This window comes from Sebastes fasciatus, chromosome 13, assembly GCF_043250625.1.
Source record: "Sebastes fasciatus isolate fSebFas1 chromosome 13, fSebFas1.pri, whole genome shotgun sequence".
In the NCBI taxonomy this organism is placed as follows: Eukaryota; Metazoa; Chordata; class Actinopteri; order Perciformes; family Sebastidae; genus Sebastes; species Sebastes fasciatus.
This window is the reverse complement of record NC_133807.1, coordinates 2,636,564-2,647,926: the sequence shown is the minus strand read 5'-3', so window position 1 is coordinate 2,647,926 and position 11,363 is coordinate 2,636,564. Positions and strand designations below refer to the sequence as shown.

At 42.5% G+C, this 11,363-nt stretch overlaps 1 protein-coding gene across 2 annotated transcripts; it reads right to left on the bottom strand.

Moving 5' to 3' along the window:
- Nucleotides 1-667: 667 nt before the first annotated feature.
- On the bottom strand, nt 668-8,244 carry rpain (RPA interacting protein). Of its 2 annotated transcripts, XM_074655018.1 has the most exons (7): nt 8,040-8,244; nt 7,385-7,582; nt 6,900-6,972; nt 5,799-5,910; nt 5,571-5,634; nt 1,070-1,210; nt 668-793 (listed from the first exon to the last, which is right to left on the bottom strand). In XM_074655018.1, the coding sequence occupies exons 1-7, from the start codon at nt 8,109-8,111 to the stop codon at nt 764-766; spliced, it is 690 nt and encodes a 229-aa protein (XP_074511119.1). In that variant the 5' UTR covers nt 8,112-8,244; the 3' UTR covers nt 668-763. The 2 variants fall into 2 exon arrangements, with proteins under 2 accessions (XP_074511119.1, XP_074511120.1); XM_074655019.1 differs by lacking the exon at nt 6,900-6,972 and having other exon boundaries at nt 8,040-8,232.
- Between the last annotated feature and the right edge of the window lie 3,119 nt (nt 8,245-11,363).

Sequence of the window (11,363 nt, the reverse complement as noted above, 5' to 3'; positions counted from 1 at the left end):
CCTTGTCCTTATGTTATAATTAGATCTTTAGCCACATGCCAAGAAATTAACATTGAATATGAAATTAAGATGAAGTTGCCATAAATATGTGCTGGTAACTCCACTTGATCTGACAGACAAAAGCGTGGATGCATTATCGCCGGAGCTGATTTTGTAGCTGCGGAAATATGTATCCCCTAGTATTCAGAGTGAAATTCACTCTGTCAAGCCAGAGAAGCCCAACAAATACAGGGAAATGTTGCATCAGCCAAAAAAAGACATTTCAAAATATAAATATGTTTTCTTGAAATCATTTGTCCATCTGTAGTGTGCACTGTAATAGAAGCGTTGCATTTTGGAGCTTACAGTTACATAGGTGGTTAGGGACAAATTGAAAAGGTTGACTTGTCGGCCAGACTCCAGTCAGCAACTTCAGGTCCATTACCATCCTCAAACCATAGAATCACACACAGTATTATACCTCAGACAGGAGGCAAATAGAGTGAAGTTTCAGCAACTTCTAGAATGGAAGTTCAGCAGTCTTAAGTAACTTGAATTTCCTAATTGTTTCCATGAAAATACTTGGCACTAGTAAAATGATGCATACACTACATTCATCATGACCATTGGTTATGAAATGGTAGTCAGAGAGGGGGTAGCAGACCGTACATTAAAGAGCATCAACACATTAAATATAAAAAATAGTCTTTATTTCACAAAACAACAGAGAGCATAAAACAGTAAAACTCAAAATCAGACGAGTTAAGGTCACTCATAGCTGCTTTCACAGGACAATGGACAGGTAGTCACACACCTGGAAGCAGAGAAAACAACAGTAAAGTTGTGATGGCAAAGAATCCATCCGTCACCAGTGATACTACTGTTATTGTGTGTCATACCGATTATTATTCTATTGGAGAAACTGGGTCAGTCTAGTAGCAGAGAACATATGTGGGCAACAGGCCAGTACATACATAACAACAGGGAAAATACAGCACGTCATTACAACAAAAGGGCCTAAAGGCCAATGGAAAAAATCCTCTGAAGCACAGTTGAAACGTCTGTACAAAAGACTTGGCAGTGACCGTACCTTGCAGCTTATCATCAGGTTGGGGGAGCTGTCTGTGTTGGGAGCTACAGAGAAAACAGGGTTGTGGAGACAGTCCTCCATGTGCTCCGACACCCTGGACTCCAGAAGAAGCCGCAGGACATCGGGGGTGATGTTCTGATTCTAAAGACGAGGTGTACAACATGCAGCATCTTAAGCAAAGCCATTACTTAATTACTCAATTGAACCCTGGGCTTTTTGCTCTCTTCCTTTACATACTGGCTTTTAATAGTCACCACATGTGTAACCAGGCATGACATATATCCAACTATACCCTTTAAGAAAAACTAAAACTAAATTAAAATGATATTTCCTGGTCAAAAAACAAATACAAATAAAATTAAAGCCGCAAGCGGCATTTCGCGGGTTATAGCCTTTCGCGCTCAAAGCGCCCCCCTAGTCGCCGATTTCAATGAAACTTTCAGCGGATGTTTCAGCTACTCTTGTGAACGTATGCTGCAAGTTTGGAGACGATGGGCCAAAGGCTTGTGAAGTTAGGTCTATTGATGTGCTGAGCCCACCCCTTAAAAATGAATTGGTCAATAACTTCACAACGCAATGACATATCAACAAGCTTTATGCAACTTTTGATGAGCCTGATCCAATAATGATTCGCAGAAAATATGCCAGCAATCAGACCTACGGTTTAGGAGGAGATGTCAAAAATGTGTTTTTCAAAGAATTCAACATGGCAGAAAATCTAGTCAGTGGACTGTCATGGTCCAAGAGACTTTTTTGTAGCTCACATTCAGCAGCACATGTCTGTCAAATTTCTAATCGATGGGACTTATGGTGTGAGGGGGCTGGCCGTGAAAAATTTTATAGCGCCACCATGTGGCCAATTGTTTTCATATTTTATGTGAAGCATTATGACATCATGTACAGTTATGGTACCAAGTTTCATGTCTCTAGCTCGTTCCAGCTCACAGCAAATTGAGCAAAGGCATAATTTAGCATAAAATGCTGAATAGGCCACGCCCATATGCACCGATCAATATCACACTTCAGATCTTGGTTAATACTTGCCCCCAGAGTATGTGCATCAAATTTGATAAAAATCTGTCCACCGGATCTTGCGATATAAGTGTTTGACAGTTTTGGGGCCCCCTATGGGTCAAGCGGAAAATGCTTTGGTACGCCTATTCCCAAACACGTACTGAAGATATCTACCAAGATTTGTGATGATTTGACTAATGGTCAATGAATTATGGCCAATTTCCTGCTAAGCTCCGACCATTGAAAAGTTTGTTGGTCAACAGATTCATAACGCAATGAGGTATCAACACGCTTTATGCAACTTTAGATGACATTAGTCCAATAATGATCCACAGAAAATTTGGTAGCAATCGGACCAACGGTTTAGGAGGAGATGTCAAAAATGCGTTTTTCAAAAAAATCCAATATGGCGGAAAATAATGCCAGGCGGACTTTAGTGGTCCCAGAGGCTTTATTGTAGATCACACGGAGCTGCACATGTGTGTCAAGTTTCAAGTCAATCGGACTTACGGTGTGCGGGGCGTGGCCTTGCCAAAATCGCATGTTTGGGCGTTAATTACAGCGCCACCATGTGGTCGATTGGGGTCATAGTTCTTGAGAAGCAGCTGCACATCATTTCCAGTTAGTGTGCCAAGTTTCATGTTTCTCGCTCATTCCAGCTCACGGCAAATTGCGCTTCTTCGGCAGACAACTAATAATAATAATAATAAATTCACGCAAACTCAATAGGGTTATGCCCCTTCGGGGCTATAACCCTAATAAAAATGAAAGCAACTTAATTTTTTAGCTATAATATATCAGTACCGAAAAAAGGAGACAGCACGAATCTCCGTCAACTCTTGTGACATTGAACCACAGAAACCGAATGGACTCGACATTCCAGGAGATGGCGCTATGCCACCACTGCATCACATCGGACACTAAAACAGCACGAACATTAAACATTATGGCCATTCCTACACAGTTCTCCAACCATGTATTTTGTATGTATTGCTACATACTTCTGAGACATTATACCTGTCCCTAACAAAAACAAACTAAAACTAAAGATATAAAAACTAATCTAAAAGGAGCAAAAGCACTCTGAAATCTACAGTCAAATGAAGTTGAAAAGTCAAAACTAAAATAAAAATAAAAACTAATTGAAAATTCAAAACTATTATAACCATGACTCCTGTTTGGGGGATAATCATGATTCAAGTTTTAAAACTCTAAAATGGAAAATACTGTATAATGTTATTTTGGCCTGTATATTATGTATTATATATTATATTTAGGCAATTTTTCATTATTAAAAGTGTGCCGAATTAGCTATTAGCAGTTCCTATATATATATATATATATATATATATATATAGATCACACCGGCAATATTTGCCCTATCTGTTTATATCACGTTTATAGCTTATTTTGTATATTGGTAGAAATTCAATTTTTTATTCTTATTTTATTCTAACGTTTTTATCTATTCTTTTGTTTTTATACTGTTTGACTTTCACCAACAAAACCAAAGCAAATTCCTATTGTATACCTCTTACACCTGGCAATAAACACGATTCTGATGTCTGTGTGTTCAGATTTGCCTGAGTTATGAGTGACAGGTGTCCTCATTTGTCCCTTATTTTTGATAGGATAGAGCAGGGGTAGGTAACCTTGGACACCAGTGGCACACTAGCAATAAGTGTGCAAGAGAGTTTTGGAAATGTTGTAGTGCCCTCTCATCTGCATGCCAAACGGCCTCTTTCACAGCCATTGGAAGTTGTGCGGCCTGTTAATTACCGTAGTTTGATTGATTTTTGTCCCCACCCTCATCAGCAAAGACCCGCCCTACGCTGCCTCTGATTGGCTAGTACTCGTCTTCACAGAATTTATCAAATTTGTTGCTGAAGAACAAGACTTATTGAAGGTTGGTAGGGCTGATGATTTTAACTCAGATATGGATGTTTTCATACGCATGGCAGCCTTCTTGTATAGCTCTCATACAGAATTACTGTGCAATGTCCAGAATTATTTCTTTTAAATGTTGCTATGCACGTAGCCTATACAGATGGAATAAAATGACAGATTGGTTGGAGATTTTCATTTTGATGTAGTGTCATATGGTGCCTTCAAATGAAACTCGTGAGCCGTGTTCACAACATGGGAAGTCTAGTACAAGATATGCTTGGCATTCAGGTGGTTAACTCGTGATAACGCCGCTGCTAACCAACGGCAATATTAACGTTACTGTCGGCGTCTTGAAAAATTTAGCCAGCTAGCAAGCGGGTAACATAATACAGGAAATGCAAAGGCATAATGACAGAGGAAAGAGATGAGGCCGGTGAGAATATCAACATTTTCCTCAGACATATTATACAATTACGTAGAATTACAACATACGACTAAAATTACTAATATTCACTTATTATGTACCGAAAAATAAACTTCCATGTCCTCCGCCATTTCTGACAACGTCAGTAAACACGTCACAACTCGTGAAGCTTTCAGAAACCACATGGGGTGGGGGGGGCGTTCATATGGACTCTTCTAGTGAACACCGTAAACACAAACCCATTTGAAGGCACCAACTATTAAAGGGACTGTTTGTAACTTCTTCCACGTATAAATCATTGCGGGTCGGTGTCCCATGCGCGCTCGTGTGTGGCTACGCTGTTCAGACTCAGACTCCAACACAAACTACAGTGAAGCACCAAAACCTCTTGGTTGTATCTAGTGAAGCCCGTCTGTTAAACAGTGTTGGCCGCGGTCGGAGGATGTGGGGGAGACCGTAGCTTTGGTCTCCAGGACCGAAGTCTCTGAGGTACTCTGCTCCTCCGACTGCCTTCACTCACACACCGCGCTCGTTCTCGCTCCACTCTCACGTGCATGCGCGCACACTACACACTGCAGAAGAGTTAGTTTAGCTCTGAGAATATCTAGTGAATGTAGAGTGGACGTTTGTGCAGAAATAACTGCTGCAGCTCCTCCAGACCAACAGACGTTTCCCGTGTCTTGTGAAGTGACGGGGCTCCGCAGAGAGAAACGTTATCGTCTCCGACCAAAACACCGGCGTCTCCCCTGTTCCCTCCGGCCGCGGTCGGGAGGCTGAGGCAGGAAAAGCCAACACTAGGATCAGCAGTGATTCATGGAGAGACCTTCGTCTGGTCAGCTAACATTACTGCCAAGCAGCTGAAATATAGAGTGATGTTGTGCTTTTAGCTGACGTGTGTCGCCTCACTGTGTTGAGCGATGCTCGTTCATGTCTATGTACAGCGAGGACAAGTGTGAGCAACAGGACGCTGACTTTCGTTGACTTAACAGCCACAGGTGTCGCTGTTAACAAGACATTTCTGATTCTTACAAACAGTCCCTTTAAACTGAACGTTATCCTTAATGTTGATGTATTGTTGTGAGCCATACACTGATTCACAAAAACATTTTTTAAAAATGGCACTTCATATCAATAAGGTTGCCGACCCCTGGGATAGAGTTTATCAAACGAACTAACCTTAGTGTTAATGTACAGTCCACAGGGGCAGGAGATGAAATAGTTGTTGATGGTCAAGTTGTTCCTGCCAGACAAAAAAAAACATGCTAAAGTTGAATCATAAACTATCACTGGTTGAAAATTGTGTTAGTGTGACTTTAGATTAGTATTAAAAATGAGTAGATAAATATGCAAAACTATCATCCTTTGTCACTATGTTATGTTATAGCAGTCATCTGCAGGACTCACGTGTGACATATGGGGCAAATAATATGAGTCTCCTCCATCCCCTCCACAACAGATGATATGCACTGCTGCTCAAACTGCAGGTTCCTCTCGTATTCTTCAATAATAGACATTTCTGGGGCACAAAGAAGAGGATACACAACATTAGTAGGGACTCAAAAGCAACATCTTCCTTGTTTCCAGTGCATCCGCAGATATATCTCAACCCTGCTACAAGTAAAACTGTATATAATAATTTACAGATCCATTTATTTTACTGGACATTCGTCTTAATATCTACAGTCAGGAGTTTGGATTTAAAGCTGGAGTAGGCAGGTTGGAGCAAATATGACTAAAAATGATTATGTTCCTCTGTGTCCTACGGTGCTCCTAATGGCATCTGCAAGATGTCACAGACCGGAGGAAAACAACCAATCAGAGCTGAACTGGAGCCTTGCCGTCTCTGAGCAGCTGTCAATCACTCGCAAACTTTGTTCAAACGGTCAAACTAGGAAGCGTTGATCAAATATGAATCAATATTCTGTTACTGTAATGCCTATTTCTTTTCTTACTTATTACTTTTTCAGAAACATCTTGTAGTGTACTGTTTAGCTGTAACATGAGAAAGTTTGTTACCTGGCCGCCATGTTGAGATCTGCTGAAGAAATACCAAGCACCGCCCACCAGTCGGAGCAAACTTTCTCATTTTACAGCTAAACAGTATACTACAAGATGATTCTGAGAACATGTGAGGAGAGAAATAGGCATTACAGTAACAGAATATTTATTCATATTTGATCAGCGCTGCCTAGTTTGACCATTTGATCAGAGATTGATTGACAGCTGCCTCCGTTGAATGAACAGCCAATAGGAACGCTCTCTCTCTCTCTCTCTGAAATGACCTGTGATTGGTCAAAGTCTCCCGTCACGGGCTAGATGTTCTAAAGCCTGAAAACAGAGCCATGAGGAGGAGCAGAAGTCTAGTTATCTTCAGAACACTTGAATTACAATATGCTGAAAGGTTATTATGGATTTTTTGCCCAATGATGCCAAAGATATTCTGCCTACTGCCACTTTTAACCCCCCCCCAACAAAAAATTGAAATGATTTATAGAAATGTATTACCATGAGACATTAGTTCCTGTTGGATTTCTTCCAGTACTGCTAGTTCATCGTACTCCTTCATGACACTGAACATCTGCTTATAAAAGAAGAGACAGCAGACCTCCACTTGGTTATACTGTAAAACTCATACAGATAATTCAACTCTACAAGTCCACTCCACATGATGACACCCCAGGTCTTTGCTCTCCAATTCACTCATTCATTATTGAGTGCAGTTCTTGACTTGCTGATTTCTTTTGAAGACAGACTTATTGTGAAACTGTGTTTTTATCAAAGGCGCAGTGCGATCTACACGGTACAGGGAGCTCTCTCTGGGACCACACACACCTGACAGAGCTCAGAGTTACACAGAGAGAGACCCAGAGACAAACAGAAAGACAAGAGACAAGCCTAGAAATAGCTAACGTTACAGAGAGCCAAGAGTAGAGAAAGTATACCTAGTTAGAGAAAAAGAGCGAGAGAAATAGTGACAGAGAGAGACCGACCTCTGCCATGCCCTCTGACCCCCACAGCGAGGCCAGTCTCCGGTCCTCTGCCTGCAGGGCGGTCCACTCCTCCTCCATCACCTCCTGGACGATGACGGAGGCCCCGGAGCCGGAGCCCCTCTGCTGCTGGCTCTCTCCCACCTGACGGTATCTCTCCAGCAGCCTGGACCGGCTGTTCTTCAGCCTGTCTACACAGCGCTGCAAGAGACAACACATACAGACCAGAAGTGTTAAAGACTGAGAACCAAGAAGCAGCTGCGCCTCCACATGCTTAGATATTTAACAATATCCTCCTCACAAACACTTACCATACACTTCCACGCAACACACTCTCTCGCGTGCGCACGCACACGCACACACACACACACACACACACGTCTTTTCTGATATATTTACTGTATTGTTATTATATATATATATCTTGTCCTAATTGTTTTGTTAGCACTATGATGTAGTCATATTATGTCTTTATATTAAACTAGTCTCTAGGTGGAGACTTCAGATCAGCCCAGTGGGTTGTTTGCCTCTTCCTGCACTTTATATTATTCATTTATTTCTTTGTTATGTTGCATAGTCTGAAATTGTGCAAAACAAATAAACAACAAACATGCTAACGCTAGCTAGCTACCTGACAAGTTAACGTGCTGTCTCTCACCTGGCGGTAGGTTTCTTTCCATGGCGGAGTCGTTCCTTTATAAAGTGAGCGGTGTCTGTGCAGAGCATCCATCTCTACTGCTACTGGCGAGGGTAAAGTGACATCAATAAAAAGACTTGTTCCAAACTAACTGGCTAACATTGAGGAAGACTTCTAAACCAAAACACTTCAGCTTTTAACCCCGTGACCCGGAAGTTGATTTGCGCTGCCGCGGATTGCATGGTGGGATATGTAGTTCTGTGCTGCCAAAAAATGGTTGAACTGCCAGCAGAATGCCAGCAGCAGTTATGAAGGTAGGAATGACTCAGAGACAAATGCCATAGTCGGGATTTTAGAAAATGAGTCCAACTGTGAAAGAGTGAGTGAATAAAGAGTTTTTCTTGTGCAAATTTGATTTCTTTACATGCTCTGAATGCAGTTTCAAAGCCAGTAATAAAATCATAGTGTAGATTTATTATTAACGACTACAATATTTATTAATGAAGTCGTAATTGTTGTGTTAGCCTAAAAGTGGTAAAACTTTAAGTCTAAAATTGTGGAATCAACCTATAAAGTATCAACCATGTGTTGGAAAAACAATCAAACGATTTAAAAAAAATAGTACTTTGTCTAATTGGATTTCTATGCAGTCTATTTGAATACAGTTGAACCATCAGAAACTACTAACTACCTCAGATGAACCTACTCCCAAACACTGCATAACCACCATGGTTCCGCATGTTTTTTCCAGTTTACTACAAATCAAATGTTGCTCTACTTTACATTTCCACCGACTATTTTCCAAGTCATGGTTTAGTGTTTTATATGTTCAGTTTGATTTTATTTTTATTTTTCTTTCTTTTTTCTCCAATTATTGCCACGCAATAATCAACTTGCAGAGGACTGAACCTTGCTTAAAGGTGACATATTATGCGAAATGCACTTTTTCATGGCTTTTCAACATAAATATCCCCGGTGTGTAGAAGCAATAAAGACCACCCTCACTCTTTTTCTCCTGCTCCATCTATCAGAAAAGTAGTCATATTTGCTGCTGGATATGATGTCCTGTAGGGTGCTGCAGGAATGAGTCCTAAAACCCAGAAATTAATTAGCATTTTAGCAATTCCAGGTCCCTTGTCTTGAAGTCATAGGATTTGGCAGCATTTTGCAACCAACTGAGTACCCCTCCGCTCACTCCTCCCTTTCCAAGACTGTGGTAACGTGAGTCGTAGAGTGCAAAACCGTGGTAACGCCGTTCACCTCGCTCAGAGGCCTACCTTACCATATAACACGACTTTAGGAGCAACGGAAGTCAGACGGCGGCTGGCGGTACCACAGGATTTGCACTCTGCAACTCACGTTACCGCAGTTTCACAAGCCGGTCGGAGAACTATGGTGGCCTTCAAGTAATATAAAAACGTGAAAGGCTCTCTCTAGAGCCAGTGTTTGGTTTGTCTGTTCTGTGCATGGCGCAGCAATATGGCTTATTACCTCCGCCAAGGCCGAAGGCCTAGGAAGGAGGTTACGTTTTCACCGGCATTGGTTTGTTTGTTGGTTTGTCCGTTTGGATGATTACTCCAAAAGTCCGTGATGGATTTGAATGTCATTTTTTGGTGGCGATCCAGATCATGATCCGGCTTCGGGAATTGTTTTTAATAAATCCGCTCAGCCTGTGCATTAACACCACAGGCTTTATGACACGCGCAGTGTAACTGATGACGCGTTCATGACGCGTCACCTAGCCCCTTTCCTTCTGCCAGCAGAGAGAGGAGGGACAGAGAGAGCGGGGGGTGGAGGGAGGGGGGCACCTGTAGATTGGGCGTTTTTTCACATTAAACTCGGTGAAATTACAGTTGAGTTCGACCAAAAAGAAAGAGTGGAAAGAGTAACAGACACAAACTACATGGAAGCACCAAAACCGAAAAGTTCTATCTAGTGAAGCCCGTCTGCTAATCAGTGTGTGCCGCAGGGGAGACCGTAGCTTTGGTCTCCAGGGCCGGAATCTCTGCTGTACTCTGCTCCTCTGCCTGCCTTCACTCAGCTCGCTCCACCTCACGTGCGGGTGTGCACACTCCACACTGCAGAAGAGTTAGTTTAGCTCTGAGAATATCTAGTGAATGTACAGTGGACGTTTGTTCAGAAATAAATGCTGCAGCTCCTCCAGACCAACAGAGGTTTCCCGTGTCTTGTGAAGTGACGGGGCTCCGCAGAGAAACGTTATCGTCTCCGACCGGGTGCCGGCGTCTCCCCTGTTCCCTCCGGTCGCGGTCGGGAGGCTGAAGCAGGAAAAGCCAACACTAGGATCAGCATTGATTCATGGAGAGACCTTCATCTGGTCAGCTAACATTACTGCCAAGCAGTTGAAATATAGAGTGATATTGTGGTTTTAGCTGACGTGTGTCACCTCACTGTTTTGAGCGATGCGCGTTCGTGTCTATGTAGAGCAGTGGTCTCAAACTCAATTTACCTGGGGGCCGCTGGAGGCAGAGTCTGGGTGAGGCTGGGCCGCATCAGGTATTCCACAAAAAAAGCTTTGTTAAAAAAAAACCAATCTTCTCAAACGTCATTATTAACAGTTCTTTAACTTGAATGGGTTCTTCTGAACATGAACGGTTCTTCTGAACATGAACTGTCCTGAACATGAATGGAACATTGAAGAACATGAACGGTTCTTCTGAACATGGCCTCTATTGCGTCTCCCACTTTTCCTGAAATTGTCTGTGCTCGTCACCAACCTTTCTCTTCACTGCAGGCTTTGAAAAAGACATGATTGGGACTGTGTGACAAGATATATATTCATTCCACTTGGTGTCACTCCGCAATAAAGTTGTGCCTGCTGTGTTTGTGTTGCTCTGCAATTACACCACCAAACCGCTAGTTGGCGGCGGCGTCTCTATGAGTTTCCTTCTTCTTCTTCTTCTTCTTCTTCTTGTACTACAAACAGAAACTGAGCGGAGTTGGAGCTAATAACTGTTGAACCACAGAACTTTTACTGACATTACTGGAACACCGAAAAGAGAAAATATATCTGAGTCGATTTGTGTGAACAAACATTGAAAAGATCGAGGCAGAGAGAAGTTGAACTTTCTGTGGTTGTCCGGGGTCCTGGCCGCTCAGCATCGCTGACAGACTGGACCAATCACAGCTGTTGCGGTCTGCGTCGCCGCGACGTGTAGTTACATTTCTAGAGAGGTGCACGTCAGGCTACGGCGTCGATTACACGCAGAAGTATAAATCAAGCTTTAATCAAGCTTATGCGATGTTACACGGGCGCCACCATAGTTGTTGTGAAATGTTTCTCTGCTTGCATCAAGCCCGGCCGATTGCCCGCCCCCGGGAGCCATA